The following is a 21,391-nucleotide window of genomic DNA, read 5'->3' as shown; positions in this document are numbered from 1 at the left end:
GTGTGAGTGGCAGGGCATTGCCACCACCAGCCTCAGGAACCCATGGGAGACTCAGGGACCCATACTGAGAGGCATGGGACCTGCTGGGCTGAAGGGACACATGTAGGCACCCCTTGCACAATGTTGTGTGTCACACCTGGCACTAGACATGAGTCACCTCATTTGATCCTCAACCCCACAATGCAGTGGGTGTTGTGGCCCCTTTATAAGCAGGACACAGTGGCCCAGAGAGCATTGGTGGCAGGGTGGCTAGACTCTGTCTAAGTGTGAGGGAGGGTGGTCTCTGGGCCTGGCAGAGTACTGGAGCTGAGGCACACAGAGGCCCTGGATGGCCCAACCCAACTTCGTTGTCAGCTGACATCAGTGGCTGGTTTGAGCCACTGTGGAGGGAATTGGCTCTAAGTGTTCCTGGCCTCCCCAAATCCCTGCTAATGAGGCCCTCACTAAAGGTGGGTGAGGAGAGGGTGGCTTCCCTGTGGTTGGTGCCCTGGAAGGGGCAAGCTGGGAAGGCTAGGGCCCTTTCCTAGGGGGAGAACACACCCAGGTCCTCTTTGAAGACCATGTCTGGAACCTTTGGTCTGCTGCCTCAGCCTCCCTGTCTGACCACACAGAGAGGGTGGATCTGAGGAGCAGGAATGCTTAGCAGAACTGGTGGGAAGAGGAGGGACAGACAGCCCCCACCAACAGTGGGCAGTGTGGTTCCCACCTGCACCTCTCCCCATGAACCTGTCCGGCATAGTCTTCAGGGTCAACACAGGTCTGCTAGACCCCAGGCCCTGGAAAAGTATGGGATTCCCAGACCTGTCAATCCTGTGGAGAGACCTGAGCAAGGCTGCAGTGCCCAGGCTTTCAGGCAGGGCCTCAGCGTGGTCTACCGCAACACAGGGGGCAGGCAGAGGAGCTCTTGCAAGGCATGCTGCCCCTGGGCAGGGAAGGGAGGGGCTGAGAGGCCCAGTGGGTTCTTTGGGCAGGGAAACCACTTAGGAGTGAGAAGCAGGAGAGGCTTCATGGACAGCCCATGCTACCTTGTGGTGAGTGGGTCAGCCAGAACTGGACTTGGGTTCCTGGGTGACTAGGGAGAAAGGGCAAGGCAGGAGGTGGCCAGACTTGGGGATGGGAGATGGCCAGAGGAGGGCCTGGCCTGCTTTTGCAGCTGCAGTGCCCGGCACTAAGCCTTATTTTTGGCAGTAGTGTCTGCTCTGCAAGGCTGGGTTGGGGGACAGGTCAGTCTCCATCACTGTGCCTTGGGACACCCACCAGGCCCCACGGGAGAAAGTGAGGCTGCTGGGGCAATGCTTTTGTCCTATACACCCTGCAGCATCCAGTTGCCTTGGGCAGTGTAGAGTTGGCCTCACAGGCATGCTGTGGACATGACTCCTTGCCTGTGCACTCTCCCCTGAGCTGCCAAGCCCACTGTGTCATATGGGGACCATGCCTGCACACAACAGGTCCTTCAAGGCCTGATTGTTCCACATCTGCTGCAGGGGAACTGAGGCCTGCCGTACAACAGGGCTCTCTAGGGCCCCTGGAGACCCAGTAGCGCGGGGAGAGGCTTGTGCAGGGTGGAGACCATCCCTTCCTTTCCCTGTCACCTCAGGCAGCCTTTCTGATGCCAGGCTAGACCAGTTCCCAGTCCCTGTGCCCCAGGTCTTCAGCCCCTTTCTTCCCTCCAGTTTCATGGACCCTCTCAACCCTCCAGTCTCAACCCCCAACCCACGGTGCATGACGGGCTCCCTGCCCCGAGGACCCAGGATTGGATAGGCTAGTCCAGCTTTGGGGCATCTGTCAGAGGCAGAGCATCACACAGCCACATCACACAGGGCCAGGGCTGGGGAGGTCATTGAAGTCTTCTTTCAGAGGTGGCATTTGGTTTGGGCAAAGAGCACAAATTACCCAGGAAGAAAAGTCAGAAGCCAGACAAGGGTCCAGCCTGTGCAGAGACGTGGGGCAGATAGGCCCCACCTGGGGAAGGATGTATTCTTGCCTCCCAGGCTTCAGGCCACTGCCATCTATAGCAGTGGTACCACGTGGGCCTTCTGGAAGCTGGCGTGGCAGGCCTGAAGTGGTACCCTGTGGCCAAGTGAAGGTAGTTCAAAGGGTCAGAACTGCGAGGTCTGTAGGGGCTCCATGCCAACATGAGTGCAGCAGATGGTCACCAGAAGCCCAGCTCAAGTGCGATCCACCTCCAGACACAGAAGCTGCAGCACAGGTGGTACCATGGCCACCTGTCCTCCACTAGCTAGGACAGGTGCACCTGGCGGTGGCCCAGGCATGACAGCTGCACCAGCCGTCTGGCCCTAGACCACTTCCAGTGCCCTGGCCTTAGCAAAGCATGGCCTCAGGCGCCACCTGGTGGCTTCCATGAAAGAATGAGGTAGGCAGGTAGGGGCTCAGAGGGGCATGTGTGCCTTATTGGGGGCGTTCCAAGGTCAAAGGGCCCCAAATTCTGTGCCGGTGAGCTATCCTGCAGGGCAGGCTGGTGGAGGGTGGGGTGTGGCTAGCTCTGTCTGGAGTCCTCTCTCTCCCACTGGCCTGGCCAGAGCTGACACTTGTCACTGCAGGTGCCAGTGGGCAGTGGGGCTCAGGCAGACAGAAGAGCCTGGGCTGCGGGCCCTACCCCTTACAGGCCCCGGTCCTTGCACTGTCACCTAGAAGGACCCCCTCTACAGGCAGCACCTGTATAAATATCCATGGCAAAAGTCACTGGGTCAGACTTGGAGCGGCTACTAAGGGTGAGGCCAGAGAGTACCCAGTGCCAAAGGGGTGCCTGTGCCTGGCTGTTCTTGGTAGGGAGCCTCTGGCCTGGGAGGTGACCCTGCCCACACTGTTCCCCCATGCAGAGGCCCCAGGGACCCCTCCCTACAGACTCACCTGACTGTCCACCTGGCTCTGGTCTCAGGATCTTTACAGTTTCTTCTAACCCACTTCCGCTGGCCCTTATATGGTCCCTGCCCTTCTTTGGGGTGACCTAATCAGGAGTGAGTGCTGGAAGATGCCCTTCCCCATGAAGGTGGAAACTGGAATCCTCAGAGGAAGTGAGGTACATGCACCCAGGGCCTGAGGGCCACTGCTCTGAGTGACCCATACACAGTGCTGAGAGCAGACCCCAGCCCAGGAGAAGGCAGCCAGGCAGCTCGCCGTCCCAGGACCAAGGGCTACACCTGGATCTGTGCCTTGAGATTCTTTGCAACTTTTGTGTGCATGGGGTGGGGTACTTGGGTGGAAACCCAGGGCCTCACACATGCCAGGCAAGGGTTCTATCACTGAGCTACATCCCCAGCTCTTTATTTTATTTTATTTTTTTATTTTGGGGTGTGGCTACTGAACTCAGGGGCACTCAACCACTGAGCCACATCCCCAGCCCTATTTTGTATTTTATTTAGAGACAGGGCCTCACTTAGTTCCCCACTTTTGCTGAGGCTGGCTTTGAACTCAGGATTCTCCTACCTCAGCCTCCAGAGCTGCTAGGATTACAGGCGTGGGCCGCACGCCTGGCTATTTTTTTGTTTTAAGAGAGAGAATTTTTAAAATATTCATGTTTCAGTTTTCAGTGGACACAACATCTTTATTTTTTTATTTTTATGTGGTGCTGAGGATTGAACCCAGTGCCCCGCGCATGCCAGGCGAGTGTGTTACCGCTTGAGCCACATCCCCAGCCCCAAGCTATTTTTAATTTTATTTTTAGATAGAGTCTCACTAAGTTGCTGATGCTGACCTCAAATTTGTGATTTTCCTACCTAAGTCTCTCCCAAGTAGCTGTGATCACAAATATGTGCCACCACACCTGGCACCCTTCACCTGCTAAGGTGACCCTGTCCCCATGACTAGACCCTGTCTGGAAGGCCAGACCTTGGGAGGCCCGTCCCAAGGTTCTGTCCCAATGATCCCCAAATCCTCTCCCTTGGATCTCTGTCCTGCCTCTTGCCACCCTGATCCCCTGGTCTACTGCTGTGGGAGGAACTGTGGACATAGTGACCAGTCCTTCCCAAATCTCTGCTGCTCACCGGGGGCAGCACCCTGGGGGCTCTGCCAGCTTCAGTATGTCCCTGCCCTGGTTCTTCCAGGCCCTCCAGTGTGCTGGCCTGGCTCTTGGCCTTTGCATGGCAGCTACCCCAACTAGAAGGCCTCCCACCCTGCTGGCCTCTGTAGAGGGTCTGCCCCAGGAGGGGCCTTCTCTGACTCCCCTGGGCAGGTGGCCTCTTTGGTAGTCTGTGGCTCACTGCAGGGCACACCTTATCCTCTCCTCTGCACAGCACTTGCTGCACCTCCCTGTGTGGTCAGGACCATGCCTGCCTTGTCTCCAGGTCTGAGGCTGCCATTCCTGCTAGCCCCTGATATCTCCACAGGACCGAGGTCTGTGGGGGTTTGCTGAATGAATGCAGGAGGCCTCTGGTGGTCACCCAGCTCCTGCCCTGTCCCACAGCACTTCCTGTGTGCAGTCATGGGTTCATTCAACAGGTATTTATTGAGTCAGGTGCTAGGGGTGCAGACAGAAACAAAGCAGTTTCATGTCCTCAGGGTCATGAGGTGACCTAGTCAGCAAAGCCCCACACTCCACCCCAGCTGCATCCTCAGCTTCAGTTAATGACTAGCTGAAGTGACTAGCTGAAGTGATTAGCCGAGGCGACTAGCTGAAGCCGAGGATGCAGTGGGGTGGGGTGCAGGGCTCTGCTATCTGAGGCCAGCTGCAGTGGCTTGCTTGGCCTCTGGGCAGTTACTCTGAAGCCCCAACTCAGGAGCTGCCCCTTTCAGGGTGTGTCGGCCAGAACCAAGCACCAGCTGTGCCATTTTCACCCTCCATTGGTGACCAGAGTGTCTGGATACAGCAGTCGTGAGAGTGGCCTCAGGGACCTTTGCTGGCCCTTCATACCAGCCTCCACCCAGTGAGTGGGAGCATGGGGCCCTCACAGTGCAGCCTGCAGAACTGGGGAAAGGCCATGCAAGGAGCAGTGGGGACAGGTGCCTCCCTGTCCTTGCTTTTAGCCGGCCCCACTTGGCCTCTGCCACTTGCCATCTAGACCACGGAGACCTTGCTGGGCACCTTCCCTACCTCGGGCTTGTCTGGAAAGACGAGGTGACAGAGAAGGTCATAGTGTGCATCCCAGGGCTCCTTCCCTTCTCACCTGGCCTGACCCCCCTGACCTTGCCTAGCCCCAGAGTCAGCTCCAGCTCTGCTGGCCTCTTTCCCCAGCACAGCCTCTGTGGGAACAGGGTTGACTGGAGCCTCCATCCTGTCAGAACACAGGCCTCCTTAGCTCCTGCTCCCTCCGGAGACTTCCTGACCCCTCCTTGGCCCTGGTGGCTTGGACCTACCTGAACCTGCCTCGCCTCAGATCTATCTCCCCCTCCAGCTCAGCAGTGGCCTCCTGTGTGTCCCACCCATTTGTCCACCAAGCTCAACTGAGCAGGGTGTGGGTGCCCATGTGGCAGCAGCATGGGGTGAACCTGGCCTACCCCCAGCTGTGTTCCTATGGGGAAGGAGCTGGGAAGGCAGCCCTGAGCCAGGGCATGAAGCTCACACAGGGAATGGCAGGCCCAGGCCAGTGCTGCGGAAACAGAGCAAGGGGACCCGGGGGCTGGTGTCCTGCACTCCTGGAGGAGAGGATGGGCAGCTGGTTTCTCCAGCACCTAGAAAACTGACTACTCATTCAGCAGCCCTTGTGCACTGCCCCCACCTCCAGACAGGTGCGCTGGGTCCTACCTGCTGCAAGGGGTGGAGGAACCCACAGGGCGTGGCAAGGAAGACAGCTCAGCCTCCTGTCCTCCTGTCTGGCCACAGTGAGACAAAGGCCTCTCTGTCTCACCCTGGCCACCTGGAGCCTCAGTAAGCACAGCTCTGAGGTGGTTCTAGAGTGGGCGCAGGCAGCACAGTGGGGTATGCCAGGTGCCCTGAGGTGTGGGCACTGGAGACGCAGGGCTTCTCTGACAGGCACATGCTCAATGGGTGGGGGAAATGATGGAGGTGGATTTGGGAGCAGGGAGCCGAGCACATGGCAGGTGCAGAGTGTGTAAACTTTTCATGAACTTGGTTGTGAAAATGTCTTCTTTTCCTAAATTAAATAGAGATGCTTCCTTCTCTCACCAGGCTGGCTGGGAAAGTCAGGGTCAGAGAAATCTGCCAGCACCTAGGTGTTGCCAAAAGCTCGATCCTTGTCCCTGATGCAAATCCAATAATGAAGACATGGTTTTGAGAAAAAGGAAAAAGGTTTATTGCTTTGTTAGTAAAGGAAAACCACAGGGGACTCCTGTCTCACAGACTGCAATTCTGCCCATCAGCAGGAACAAGGGTTTTAACAGATGCTTCATTCCACGTGCTCAGTCTGGAGTTGTGATTCACTTTTTATTTGGGAGAGTCATTTCAGAGATCTTCTGGTACCATCCCCAAAGTCAGGAGAACTTGTTCCTACGGTGGGTGTGTGCTCAGGGACAGATAGCTCTGCCTAGGATGGGGAAGAAAGATAATCCTGAGATGAGGGAGGGGAGATTAGGGAGGAGCAGGCAGAGAGGAAGAGAAGGAAACATGTCCACTTTAAAATAAGTTGCAGTAGCAGAGGAGCAAGGGCTACCTTCAAAGCATAAGGTCACACTGCCACATAGGGATGGGCGGTCTCTGACCGTTAACACTGTCAAGCCACTGGACTCCTGAGACAGACACACTCCCTCCCTCCCTCCAGGCCTATGGGGACACACAGAGCCACCACAGCCCCTCTGTCCAGTTCTCAGCCTGGAGTCCTCAGGCTGACACCAAAAGAGGGGACAGGCAGACCCCAGGCCTTCTAGGAGGAAAGCCCAGTGGCAGAGACAGTGTGAGGCCTGGTGGGCTCTGAGGGAAGGAGAAGGGCAGCAGTGGGTTCCAGAGGGTGGGGCCTGGGGGGGGCACCTGTCTGAGGCCACATCCTCATACAGTAGGTGCTCAGCTTGCTGCTGGCTCTCTGCTCAGTCTGGGTTCTCAGGAGCCTGTCCACAGAGCTCACAGCCTTTCTCCCTCCCACTTGCAGGAGGGTTCTGGGTAAGACATGTGCTCGCCCCTCCCAGTGGAAGCTCCAGCATCTGTGACAGCCACCTCCAGCCTCCCCCAAGGCAGCGCACACACGTAGGCGGCTGAGCTCAGCTCTCTGCAGCTGTGGGTGGAGTCAGGACTCCTGAGGACAAGAGCCCATCCACCTGGATTGTCACACCAGGGCCAGCTGTCAGCCCCAGGCCTGTGGGACCAGCAGTGGGGGCAGTCCTTTGGGGGTTGGGGCTCCCGTGTCACCTGAAGCTGGCACCTGCAGCAAGGCTCAAGGGGTGGAGTGTCCCCTGCTGGTCTGGCTGCTATCATTTGGGAGCAGTGGGTGGGGACTGGGATGAGGCCAGTTGGGGGCATTGTTGATGCTCTCTGGTCCCAAGGGCAATGTGACCCCTTCACTCCCTGGGGTAAACCCACTGATGGCTGCCCTGTCCTCACAGCTAGAGTTCAGCCCACTCTGTCCCCAGGCTCTCAAACCTATTCCTCACTCCATCTTCCCTCCCTCCCCTCAGCCCAGTGAGGAACCTGCTTTCTGTCCCTCTGATCTCTGGGCCTGGCCTTCCCCCTGCCCTGGCAGCTCTCGGTGCTGGCTCCCCCTTCCTGGTCCCCAAGCACCCATACCACACAGCACTCTGGTAGCAGCCTTACTGTACCACCCGCTGCCCCTGCTGGGTTGGGCCCTTGGTCATGGACACACTGCCACAGCCGCCCCAGAGGCAGGAGGTGCCCTTATCAACACCTCAGGGATGTGTGTGAATTTCGTCTTGACTGCACTGCAATGGACTTGGGGATGTCCTTCTGCAAGGAGTAGCCCTGCACTTTGCGCAGTGGCCCACTGTCTGCCAGGAACCTCCCAGACTTCTCAATCAGATGTGGCCTGTGTGGTGGCCCTGTGGGCATCGTTTGTGCCTTCCCTGCTACAGTGGGTGCGAGTGCTGGCTGTGCTCCCTCTGTGCCCGGCACCTGATGGGCAGACAGAAGGCATTTGTTTGAATGAGTGGAGTTGCCCCAAACTTGGCTGTGCTCCTGCGTTCCGCATTGTCATCTGTGCCACGTCCTGTGCTGGGAAGCGTCTGAGACCAGCAGAGAAAAGGCTCTCTGCTTCCTGAGAGCAAAAGCCCTGACTGGAGACTAGGCAAAGCTGTCAGAGCACTGGAGATTCTTATTGTCATTATTGTTCTGGGGATTGAACCCAGGGGTGTTCTACCACAGAATCACATCTCCAGCCTTTTTTACTTTTGAGACAAGGTCTCACTAAGTTGCGTAGGGCCTCACTCAGCTGCCAAGGCTGGCCTTGAACTTGTGATCCTATCACCTCAGTGAGATTTGGCTGGCAGGGTGGCACCTATCTGTAATCCCAGCAACTCTGGAGTCTGAGGCAGGAGGATCCCAAATCCAAGGTCTGCCTCAGCAATTTACTGAGACCCTCAGCAACTTAGCAAGAACCTGTCTCAAAAACAAACCAAAATGACAATAAAAGGGTTGGAAATGGGACTTAGTGGTGAAGTGCCCCTGGGTTTAACCCCCAGAAACCACAAAAAGAGTTCAGATTTCCACCAGTTTACTTGGCAATATCTTCTAAGTGCCTGTCGCGTGCCAGGAGTAGAGGACACCATTTCTAAATGCAGCTCATCCACAGCCATGTGACTGCCCATTCCTGCAGGCCCTGAGGCTACAGGGTCTAGAGGTGAGCTTCTTGCCTTGAAAGGTAGAGAAAGGTGAAACTCACAGAACACCTGGCCAAGGATGGGTGGGGGCTTGGGGAAAAGCAGTGGGACCCAGGCTATGAACAGGAAGGCAGCGGTGACTCTCCCCTCTGCTCACACTTAGGACCACCAAGTTCCATGTCCTGAGACCACCCCCCGCAGGATTCAGAAGGAGGAGAACCAGCAACATTCATTTGGAAAGAGGCTTCAGGAAACTACCAAGGAACTCACAGGATTTTTGCTTTTGGTTCCCCACTGCCCCCATACTGGGGTGCTCTGCCACTGAACTATATCCCCAGCCTTTTTATTTTTTTTTGAGACAGGGTCTTGCTAAGTTGCCCAGGCTGATCATGAACTTGTGCTCCTTTTGCTTCAGCCTCCTGAGTTGCTAGGATTATAGGCAGGTGACACAGTGCCTGATCTCATGGGAGTTTTCATATGCCTGACATCCAGGTTGTACCCCCCAAGCCAATGAAATCACCTCTCTGGGGGGGCGGGGTGTACCAAGCCTCCCTCAGGTGCTGTGTTAGCCTCTCCATAGCCAGGATACCTCAGGCAGGCAGTCCCTAGGAACAGCTGACCTCCTGGGTCTTGGAATAATCCAGGAACAGAGACAAGACCAGAAAGGCTCTGAGAACTCATGTCTGACACTTCACCAGGCCTGGAAGACACTCAATGGACAAGAGCTTGAAAAAGAGGCATCTGACCACAACACAGGGATAAATATGGCTTCAGAGGCATCCTGACCACAAGGGAGACCTCAAGCCTACACCCAGGGGGGCCTGGATTCAGGCCCACCAGGACCCCTCCTATGCCATCCCGAACCAGCCTGTGGGAGCACTGATTTCTTGGAATTTTACCCACTCCCTTCTGCAACACCCAGAGCAGCCAGCTCCAAAGGACACTGCCATTTCTGTGAGGTATGACTCATCTGTGGGAATCTCAGTACACTAGGAATAGCAGGTGCTATGACAGGAGCCTGCCCTGCTCCACTCACCTGCGTGGCACTTACCAGGAATTCCAACCCCCCAGCACCCCCCCACCCCCTACTGGGGATTGAACCCAGGGGTGCTAATCACTGGGCCCAACCCTTTCTATTTCATTTAGAGACAGGGCCTTGCTGAGTTGCTCAGGGCCACATTAGATTGCTAAGGCTGACCTTGAACTCAAGATCCCCCTCCTGCCTCAGTCTCTGGAGCTGCTGGGTGGTGCTGTTTGCCACCACACAGGGGTGTGTGTGTGTGTGGGGGGGGGGGGGGCAACATTCTTTTGTGCAACTTGCTTTTTAGTTTTGGTCTCTTAGCAATTGCAGGGCCAGACAGGCTGCCTCTGTTGTCTGGACAAGGAAGAAGATTGAGGCAAGGAGACAGAGGCACTGGCAGGAAAATGCTGGATACAGGATGTTCACACACTCATGTGAAGGCTCCTGGGAATCAGGTTACCACACAGAGGGACCTGAAAGGTCCTCAGTTCAGGCATGTAGGCACCAGAGTCCAACACTTCCACTTGGGTTGATGCAAGTGCCTTTAAAAGCACAGCTTAAGACTTCTCTTAGGGAGAGGATCTTTCCAGAACCACACTACAGAGATGCTTTCTTCAAATACAGTTCACATTGTGCTAAGAATTTGGGCAGTGTTAGGGAGCGGGGAGCAGAGTATGAACCACACTGGCCATACACACACTTCCTGGGCTGTTGAGGTGGGCACCCAGGGACTCTCACCTCTGCCCAGCAGTGCCACCAACTATACGAAGGCACCTACTACCCCCATGCCTCACCCACCCAGGCATTAGAATTCCTCCCCCAGGAGCAACAGAGGTGACATATACAAGGACACGAGGCCAACAGAGAACAGAACACACCTTGGACTCGCATCCTTTCTCCACCACCAAGAGAAGCTAAGAGATTTGTTTTATTTCAGTAATAATTAAAGGAATACTAATTTGTCTATGTCAAGATATACTGAGCTATTTTAGATCTACCAATACAACAGTCACACAGTAACAGGGACAAGACAGGAACCAGTACACGGGGAGACACACTTGTATACACATCAAAACCATGGGCAGACGTTTCTCCAATTATTAAGGGAAGATTATCCAATAGACAAAAAGCTGCAAAACTGTTAAAATTTTTCATGTACAGAAGCCTAGACCTTCAAAAACCAGGTAGAAATCTGCAAAATAAAACAAACGAGAAAAAGCGATTGAATTCCACTATAGCAAATATATAGGCATTTTAGCAAAATAAAGCATTAAACTGCACTTAGTAGACTCATTCATTACATTTATTGTAGTAACTGCTTTGTCATAGGGTTGACTTGAATCTATCTGGACAGAGATAATCTGAAAGCAAAGCTCACTGAGTTGGGTAAAGAAAGCAAACATTCCCAGCCGTTTTTTGCATGAACATGGATGACATTGTTTAATGCAGACCCAAGGCCACACATTTTGGGAGAGTAAATTTTACTGGTAGTACAGAGTCTCTTCACGAAAGATCATAAGAATATAATACAATGTGATGAGTCCAAATTAAAAATGACATGCAGCAGCCCACATCAACACACATGCTCCTAAGAGGGACGAGAGAAGCTGTCTGGCATCTGCTAGGGCTTGTTATAGAAGATAATTGGGTATAAGGAACTAGAACAGAGTGAAACGAAACAAAACCATGCCTATCACACAAGGTCAAATGATCATCTCCATGACCAAAAGAACCCACATAAAACCCTCAGCCAGCCCAGGGAGGTAATCAGCATCCTGTGCTCAGGCAGACTCCAAGCTCAGTGGCAGGAAACATCTCTGCACCTTACAGAACACATCCAAGGGATGGGGAATCTGCTTTCATGGGACCCTTCTAAAGGCTGGCATTTTGACTCTTTAAAATAAAATTAAAAATTAAGCAGAACCTAGTGAAGGATATGCCTGAAGTGATTATAGTATAACCTTGGTTTTCCAGTGGGTATAATCTAAAAACTCAAGATTTAAGAGCATTCCAAAATTATAATACAGAAGAGCAATCCTAAAACAACTTGGCCTAAATGAGAATTCCAATGGCTTGCACTGAGAGCCTGCTGCTGCCTGGAGCTGGCCTGCTGCGGGTGGGGCTCACACATGAAGACCCCCACTGCCCTTTGACCCCAGGCTCCAATGCTTCTAGAACACTTCCAGTAGGAAAGGTAAAGGGAGGGTTTCTAATGAGTCAAAGTGAAGATGACTGCTATGCTTCCATCACCTTCAAGGTATTCAAGGTCATTCCTTTTATCTGTCACACTTTAGCTATTTAAAGTGATAATTTCCCTACATAGTTACCCTATAGGGTTCAAAAGATGTGCCCTCACAGGATCATCTAGTGAAAGAAAAAGTGGTCTGTCAGTTATGACTGGGACCCACATTGTCGAGGCACTGCAGAATTTGGGGGGGAATTCTTTTGCTCACATTAGCAAGTGACTATAAAACTGGATCCTCAGTATTTATGGAAATATATATTCCATTTGGCAAAAGAAAAAAACTTCATGCCTGACAGATTCTAATGGTTCTTTCAGGCAACAGAGAAATTCCCACACCAGTAACATGAGCTAAGGAGTCCAGCAGGTACCAGGGCAGCCGTTAAGTGTGCTGGTAGCAGCAGTTAACTTCCTCTGACTAGCTACACACACTGGTCCCACTGGGCTACTGAGTTTCTGCTCTGATGTTCCAAGATGACTGGGTGTTTACCAGGTCTGACTGCTTTACAGCCTCAACCAACAGAAGAAATCCCTCATGTTCTACAGTCAGATGCTTCTGCTCAATTTCAGTGTAACCTGATGTTGGTAAACTACTCCAGTTTCATTCTCTACAGGAGCGGAGGTCGCCTTTTATTTAAAGGCCCACTAGTTTTATTTGTATGTTCCCCTCCTTTCTAATCACTAAGGAAAACTTTAAGTTCAGATCTTACAAACAGAATGACTTGAAGACATCAATGATGCTTTGTCCCTTCTCTGGTGCAGCCTACAAAGGTTTTTTGGCTTTGGCTTTCATAATTTCCTTGTGCTACACACAAAAATAATACCCATTCCCTCTAAAATACAGAGTACGGAGGAAAGCAGAGACACTGTTCTTTCAACAAAAATGTTCGTGAAAGGACAGACAATCCAAATAAAAAACCCCACTCCATTAAACTGGGTAGGACCAATCCTGTATTAAAAAACAAAAACAAAACAAAAACAACAACAAAAAAAACCCCCTTTGGTTCATTTAGTATAATAAAAATTATTGTTGTACTGCTTTTGTGCTAGGACTTTACTCCCACTTAACAAATTCCCCCTTCTCATAATTTCCCTAGTATTATGTAAGGTTCCATCTATTCCTAGATTGTGAAATTTCTGCATTTTACTTGTACCACCCACCTAAAAACTCACAAATGCTGCCTCTATTTCATGTTCTGAGTGAAAACACACAAAACAAAATAAATACAAAAAACACAAACCAAACAAAACACACCACATCGTTTGGATAATGATCCAAATGGAAAAGTTAATGTGCTGTAATGACATTTGTTTTGCAACATCAAGAGCAGCAGAGATACTGAATATAATTTGCTTAAATCATAAATACTGAGATTGAGATATGCACGTATAAATCACATGTAGGCTCCATGAACTGAAAGCTCTCTATAAATACATAGAAGTCTATATAAAGTGCAAAACCAGCAAGATCAATGTGAGATCTCAGGAATTTTAGTACTCCCACTCATCAGATTTCAGGTCGAGATAGCTGAGGATGTTCTGGGCGAGCTTCACAGCCTGTTTCCTGGCAGCCTTACACTTCTCTTCTCCCTGCGGGTCCACAGCATCCAGGGCCAGTAACTGCTTGGTCAGCAGCTCCTCCAGCCTGATGTAGTTCTTATCAGATCGATTTCCATCAAAGGAGAGGACTTCCCCCTGGATCTCCGACAGGTTTCCAAGAACATTCCAGACCGCCTTATGTGATGGGTGCTCCTCACAAGCAAATAGCTTCCTTTTTTCAAGGGCTTCCTTTAGGTCAACATACGTAATCAGAGTTTGCACTTCAATCACCGCTCTTCTCCTGGCTTCCCGGATGCAGGGATTTTTTTCAAGACTCACCTCATCCAGCTGTCCAATCAAACCCTGCAGTTCTGTCTTGGAGCTCAGGTACAATTCAGGAGGACTCTGAGGTTGGAGAAGTTCATTTTTTATTTCTCTCATCCTCTTGAGGACCTTTTCTATTTTCAAAATGGAATGGTTCTGACCCAGGTCAAATGCATACGTAGTATCGGCTTCCTCTTCTAAATCCAAATACTTCAATAATTTGTTGATATCTTCGACTACCTCCCTCCGATAATTTCTGATTTCTGTACGCCCACACACATCTAAAGCATCCAGATCAGCAATCAAGCCTGAGAGCACACATGATAAGTGCCTGCAAGTCTCAGTACTGTCCACTCCCATCAGAAGTGCAATCAGAGTGCCTCTGGCCTTGTTCACCTCGCACATCACAGAGTTGATTTTGGCGACAGAAGGATGTGCATCCTCAGAAAGCGGCAGGGAAGGCTGCTTTTTCATGCAGTCTTCAATAATCTCTTGCACAGCACAGATTTTGGTTAGAGTATGATACCTTGCTTTCCGTAAAGAGATCTTCCCTCCAGTTTTAACATGTGTCAGCCTCAGAATGATATCCTGGAGGCCTTCCTCAAATTCATCAGTCACACAGTTGCCTCCGCTGTAAAAAGGAACGATCTTCTCTTTTACAAGGGCTTGGGCTTCCTTAAAGATGTTCTGTATTTCGATCCGGTGTGGGTGGTTTGCATTCTGCTCCAACTCTTTGAGAAGGCGTTCCGTCTCCTGTGCTGCCCTCTTCCTAGCCTGCTGAATGTCTCCTTTTCCTTCTGTATCCACAGAATCTATTTCAAAGAGTTGTTTTGTTAGAATCCTCTCCAGTTTCTTATAATTCTTGTCATCTGACAGACCACTGAAGCCCATTACTTGCTGTTCTATGCTTTTTACTTCCTTTTGGATTTCCTGAAGCCTAATAATAGAAGGATGTTGGTTTCCCATATCCATACTTTTGTTGTGTTCAGTTTCACAAGCACTAAAAGATAATAAGAAAAATAACATTATAGCACAAATTCTCTGCAAAATTAAAATCATATTAATTCATTCCACAATTCTCATTTTTAAAGGACACACTTAAGTTGCCTGGTGTGTTGGCTCTTGCCTGTAAATTAAAAAAGGTCTTGTCACTGCGATCCAATAGACACTCAAGTACAGAAGGGGAAATGACTTACCAAGTCCCTATCCTGAAAACACCTGGTGTGGTTTTGTTTTGGTACCAGGGATTGAACCCAGGGGTGCTTAACCACTGAGTCACCTCCTCAGCCCTTTTTTGTAATTTATTTAGAGACAGGGTCTCGTTAAGTTGCTAAGGCTGGCCCTGAGTTTGTTATCCACCCTCCTCAGCGCTCGGCAGGACATGATTTAAAGAACAGCAGTTACTCAGGGTCCAGTCTGACTGGGGCTCTGGGTCTGTGAATTTCTTCAACCATAGAGGTGGCATTCGGACTTCATAAACTCAACTGTCGCCTTAGGACCAGTACAAAGTCTTCAGATCATAAGCTCTTTTGGGAACCGGCAGGGGCCTCCAAACCCCACAGGACCACCCAGCCAGCCTGCACACGTTTCGGCAGTCACTGGGCAGGAGTAGGCCCAGCCCTGCGCCCTTCCGCGAGTCCCTCCGCACCCCTTCCGCGTGTCCAGCCCGCCCCTGGGCTCCTCACGCACCTCCCGCAGAGCGCCGGGCTGCACCGAGGGGCGGCCACGCCGAGCGCACGTCGCGGGCTCCCGGGTGGCCCGGAGGGCCGCGGCCACGCTCCCCCACCCGGCACTGCGCGCTACCGCCACTCGCCGCCCATCAAAGGTCCGCAAAGGCCGGGCGCATCTCCCCGCTCTTGGGTTTCGGTCAAACGACTCACTCGAGGAGGACGGGCAACCGAAGCCCGGCCCGGGGGCGCCGGGCCCGGGCAGGCCCCCCGCCCGCCCCCGCCGCGCTTTACCCCGAGGTCTGGGCGGCGGCGGTCTTGGCTGCCGCGGCGGGCGGCGAGGTGGCAGACGGCCCTTCACGGGGAGCGGCGCCGGAGCGCGGCCCCCAGCTGCATCCCCTCGCCCCTCCCGGCTAGGTCTGACCCGGGCGGCCGGTGAAGGGGCCGGCGGCGGCAGCTACTGGCCGCGGCGGCCGCTCCCCGCGTCTCGGCCGGGCCCGCCGCCCGCTGCCTGACCTCACAATAGGCGCAGCGCGGGAGGCCCGCGCGCCGCCGTACGGCGCTCACCTGTGCCGCCGGCGCCATCGCGCTCCGTCGCCTCCACTTCCGCAGCGCCGCCGCGGCCCGCCCCTCCCCCGGCCGAGCAGCACTCAGCCCGAGGAAAGCCCGTGGCACCGCCCCTCAAGCTGCACCACCCTCGCAGCCGGTCGGTCCGCGGGGCGTGCGCATAGTCGGCCGCGCCGCTCTCTACCTAGAGCTCGGCGGACCTGCCGTAAGGCAGCCCCGCGCGCCGTCGCGACTCTGTCGTGCGGCGCGGGAGCCGGCAGGCACGCACCATGGCGGCCGCGCGGCGCGCTGTGAGGGCCTTGGGCCCCCCTCTCTGCCGCGCCTTTGCGGGCCACGGCCGGCGGCTTGCCCCGGATCGCGGCGCCGAGCACGGGGACGTGGCGCCGAGCCGGGTAAGCGGGGCGGGGGCGCGAACGGCGCCGCCCGAGGGAGCCCGCGTGGCCCCGGGCCTGAACCCGCAGCGTTTGTGAGGAGCGCCCCTTAGCGGGAGCCGGCCTGCAGGAGCCCGGTGCGCAGCGAACTAGGCCGGGCTCCTGTAGCTCGGTCACCCGCGGCCAGGGAGGCCGGAAGGCGTGGCCAAACAGCACCTAAGGAAGGACAAAAAGGCCATTTAAGGGCTGCAAAACACAGCCTGGTAAATGTGCGGGCTCTTAGCACGCCTTGAAGTTCCGCCCCGTCTGCAGTAGAACCTCGATCGCCACGGCGACGCACCCCGGCCCCGCCCGGGCCTCTGGCTCCGTTCCCCCCACCGCGTCCACGGTCGGTCCGCGGGGCGTGCGCATAGTCGGCCGTCCTCAGGAGGCAGAACCCACCCAGCCCCTGCGCCGTGGCGCGGCCGGGTGCCCCAGCAGCCGGAGCGCGCGCTGGGAGGGCGCAGTGGATTCATCCAAGAACCTTCATCCAAGGTGAAGGTTTCCCTGGCGTCTGTGGTGAACCAGTGCTGGAAAAAACAGCTCCCGGGCCGGCACTTGGCGCCCCGTAATCCCAGGAGTTTTGGAGGCCGCTGCAGGAGGACCATTTCCAGGCCAGCCTTGCAATTTAGCGAGGCCCTGTCTGAAAATAAAAAATGTTCATTCCCCAGTATAAACAAACAGAAAGAGAACAGCACCCTAACAAGGATTTCTGCATGATCAGAATGCCCCTTTTAAAGTAAAATAGGTCTTACCAGGGTCTGGTTCTCTGGTAGTCGGATGTGCTGCTCACCTGTTGGACTGCCTGTTCTGTGGAAGGTGAGGGATCATGATGACGCTGGCTGGGGGGCGTCTGGCTGAGTCAGAACTTGCCTGGTTCTACAGTGAATTCTGGAGCCTTGTTTATTTAGGATCTAAATGCTCCATTATGTTGGACGACACTTAAGGGAACAGTTTTTGCCTCAGGGCAGTTTGTATTTCCTCTGTGTTTGTTACCAGCTTTGTTGCTTCCTGAGTAATTAAATTTCTGCATCGCAGAGAGATTGTTGTCTTAGGTACTTTGAGTATAAGTATCAAATCTTTAAAGTAACAGGTTGCAAACCTTGTTTTCTTTATCTAAGTAGATCTTATGTTTTAATCCCTATGTCTAGTTTACTCTGCATGGTTTTTAATTTGCCCTCCACTGCAGTAAAGGAGACCGGCTTTCAGTTCCTACATAATTTACTCCCATCTCTGATCTCTGGACACCAGTTTCTTTCTTTCTTGTTTATTTTTATTTATTTATTTATTTATTTGAGAGAGAGAGAGAGAATTTTTAATATTTATTTTTCAGTTTTTCTGCGGACACAACATCTTTGTTTGTATGTGGTATTGAGGATCGAACCCCGGCCGCACGCATGCCAGGCGAGTGCGCTATGGCTTGAGCCACATTCCCAGCCCCCAGTTTCTTTTTTTGATAGTAGGGATTGAACCCAGGGGTACTTAAACACCAAGCCACATCCCTTGCCCTTCTTAGATTTTGAGACAGGATCTCTAGAAGTTGCTTAGAGCCCTAGAGCCTAGGGCCTCTCTAATTTGCTGAGGCTGGCTTTGAACTTGTGATCCTGCTGCCTCAGCTTGTCGAACAAATGGGATTACAAGTGTATGCCACTGTGCCTGGCTTAGGTACCAGTTTAAAAAGATTATAGATCTTAAGGATTAGACACCACTCTTCCTTTCAAACCCAGCTTAAAAACTGCTCTTAAATAAAGTGTTCTTTATTTACTCCGTGCCTGCTTATACTTTTATCCACGTAGTATCTATGTAGTAGTTCTTAAACTTGTCTGCACATTAAAATTAATCTGGAAGACTTTAAGAAGTAATCAGGGCTGCTGGGGGCAGGTGGTGCAAGCCTGCAATCCCAGAGACTCAGGAGGCTGAGGCAGGAGGATTGCATGTTCAAAGCCAAGTGCCCCTGGGTTTAATTTCCAGTACCCAAAAGTAAGTACTTAGGCCTGGGGAGGTGGCTTGGTATTAGAGTGCTTTCCTGGCATGCTTGAGGCTCTGAGTTCCAACTCTAGTACTAAAAAAAAAAAAAAAGTAATACTGTAGTATTGGGGCTTGATATGATGGCACACACCTGTGATCAGAGCCACTAGGCTAAAGGATTACGACTTCAAGGCCCTCTGGGCAACTTAATGAAATCCTGTCTCAAAATTTTAAAAAAGGATGGGATGTGGCACATTGGTAGAGCATTCTAGTATGGGGAGGAAAAAAGTACTAGGGCCCACTCCCAGAAGATTCCGAGATGATTGTTCTGGAGTGTGGCCTACTTATCAGCATTCTTGAGGATGAGTCTTTTGAGTGGTGCAAGTTTGAGCACCACTGGTTTCATTATATGCATCAACTGCTTATAGTTCTGTTTTTTTTTTTAATAAATTTTTTTAGTTGTAGATGGGCACAATACCGTTATTTCATTTTTATGTGGTGCTGAGGATGGAACCCAGTGCCTCACACATGCCAGGAGAGTGCTCTACCACTGAGCCATAGCCACAGCCCAATACTCGACCGAGTGTTTTCATGCTCTGTTTTAAGTTAATACCCTCAGTTTTATGAAGTAGGTGTTTTTATCACCCCCATTTTACAGATGTGGAAATTCAGGCTCAATAAAGCAGATTGATATCTTCAGGCCATAGGCCTGTGTGTAGAGAATGTGTGTATCCTATATGAGGAGGGTAATTTAAAATGTTCTTCTAGTAATTTTTGGTTGAAAATGAGCAAAGAAATAGTCCTTTAGCATGGGAGGCAGTATTTATAAACAACAGTAATGGAACCACAGTCTCACAAATTTGCTCATGTTTTCATTAAGGAGAATGTTTTTCAAACCCCTACATGCCAATTCAGAATAAGCATCATAGGAAGGAAATGGAACTCAGGATAAACTACTACAGATATGGATTTTTTTTTTTTTTTTTTTTTTTTTTTTGTGTGTGTGTGTGTGTGTGTGTGTGTGAGGTGCTGGTGATTGAACCCAGGGCCTTGTGCATGGGAGACAAGCACTTTGCCAACTTAGCTATATCCCCTGCCCCCTACAGGTATGGATATTCTGATGTTTAAAGACTTTTTTAGTAATAGAGAAAATAAAAGTGGGGTAGGACTTTAAGAAGCATGTAGTTCATAACCAAACTTCCCTCTTTGCCATTTTCTGGCATCTTCTTTATTATCATGTAAGCCAGGGTACCTGCTGGTCCTGAGTCAATTTTTCCTCTCTGAAAACTCACTACCTCCTGCTCCGTATTTTTATTATTTTTTTTAAATTAAGAGATAGGGTCTGACTATGTTGCCCAAGCTAGTCTCAAACTCCTGGGCTCAAGTGATCTTCCCATCTCAGAATCTTGAGTAGCTGGGAATACAGGTGCATACTACCATGCCTATTGATGTTTTATGGCACTGGAAATTGAACCTCATGAAGCAAACCCTGTACCACTTAGCTGCATTCTCAGCCCTATTTTTTTTTTTTTTTTTAAGTTGTAGTTGAACACACCAGTTTAACATCAGAAAGTTTTATTTATTTATTTTTATGTGGTGCTAAGGATTCAACCCAGGGCCTCGCAATGCTAGGCAAGTGCCCTATCGAGGAGCCACAACCCCAGCCCAGCCCAGCCCTTTTGTTTTATAGAAGAAGAAATCGAGGCTCAGAGGAGTAAAGTGACTTGTCTGGTATCACACAGCAGTATAAGCATCATAAAAAGTACTGTTAATCAACCTCCCAATAAATAGATTAAGCAAAGAGAGAAGACATTTTTTTGGGAAGGGGTACCATGGATTGAATCAAAGGGCACTCAACCACTGAGCCACATCCCCAGCCCCATTTTGTATTTTATTTACAGGCAGGACTAAAACGTAGGTTTTCACACTCCTGGTCCAGTGTTCTGATGGGATCAAATATTATTTCTTTATTCATTGAATTAATTATATTGTATACCCTTTATTTTTGTTCATGGGGAGGAATACATTGATTTATTACAGTATTTTTTTGTTGTTGTTGTTGTTGTTTAACTTTTGGGACATTGAAGATATGTTAAAACACATAAATAGGGCTGCCCAGCTGTAGAGCACTTGCCCAGTATGTGTGAGGCTCTGGGTTCCATCCCCAGCACCTTCAGGAGCAGGTGATTTTCTGGTGTTAAACTGGTATTTCCCTCCAGAATAAACCCTACTTGGGTCTGATAGATCCTCCTTTTTATGTATTGCTGGGTTGGTTTGCTGATTTGTCTAGCATCTGTAATTCATAAGTGACACTGCCTTTAATTTTCCTTTCTGGTGTGTCCCCCAATGTTTGCTATCAAATTCACTGTTAGCTTCAAAATGAGCTGCAGCCTGTGCTTTCTTCCTGTCCCAGGAGTTGTTCACTAAGGTTTCAGCTCTTCTGTGACTGGTGAAACCTTCTGGAGCCCTTTGGGCTTGAGTTTTATAAGAATGGGCCATTTTTAGCCTCTTGATTTTGGATGGCGGTTTAGAATTACTAAACTGGCAGGTAAGGGTGAAGCTTTGCACACTGACTTAAGAAATCTGAGGAAGGGGATTGGGGTTTTGGCTAAGTGACAGAGCGCTTGCCTAGCATGTGTGGGGCACTGGGTTCAATTCTCAGCACCACATACAAATAAATAAAGGTTCATCAACAAAATATTAAAAAAAAAAAATCTGAGGAAGGCTTTTCTGCTCTCCTGAAAACCACATCTGTAGTTTGTGGCTAAAACTTCATAGGAGACACTTGTCCAATGATAGCTGGTGTTTCCTGCACAAGTTGTTCTTGAGGTTCAGGGGTATAGTCGAAAAATAAGTGCATGGTATCTCACAATCCCACCCCACCCCCCACCCATAGATGGCAGGAGGGAAAAGCAGGCTGGCACACACTGAAGATATCTGAGCCTTTGTTGTGGTGCCAGGTACTGCAACTGAGCCT

The 21,391-nt window shown here is 51.4% G+C and overlaps 2 protein-coding genes across 2 annotated transcripts in view; one reads left to right on the top strand and one right to left on the bottom strand.

Annotated features, from left to right (window-relative positions):
* Nucleotides 1-10,598: 10,598 nt before the first annotated feature.
* Nucleotides 10,599-16,617, bottom strand: Bag5 (BAG cochaperone 5). Its single transcript, XM_076849571.2, has 2 exons — nt 16,037-16,617; nt 10,599-14,802 (listed from the first exon to the last, which is right to left on the bottom strand). The coding sequence occupies exon 2, from the start codon at nt 14,772-14,774 to the stop codon at nt 13,431-13,433; it is 1,344 nt and encodes a 447-aa protein (XP_076705686.1). The 5' UTR covers nt 14,775-14,802; nt 16,037-16,617; the 3' UTR covers nt 10,599-13,430.
* The window catches only part of Coa8 (cytochrome c oxidase assembly factor 8), a 27,801-nt gene continuing 22,661 nt past the window's right edge, over nt 16,252-21,391 (top strand). The window contains exon 1 of the mRNA XM_076849573.1: nt 16,252-16,428. Coding sequence (XP_076705688.1) covers nt 16,306-16,428 — 123 coding nt within the window. The 5' untranslated portion in view covers nt 16,252-16,305. The remainder of the gene's footprint in view (nt 16,429-21,391) is intronic.

Source organism: Callospermophilus lateralis, chromosome 3 (assembly GCF_048772815.1).
Source record: "Callospermophilus lateralis isolate mCalLat2 chromosome 3, mCalLat2.hap1, whole genome shotgun sequence".
NCBI classification, from domain to species: Eukaryota; Metazoa; Chordata; class Mammalia; order Rodentia; family Sciuridae; genus Callospermophilus; species Callospermophilus lateralis.
This window is presented reverse-complemented; position numbering and strand designations above follow the sequence as displayed.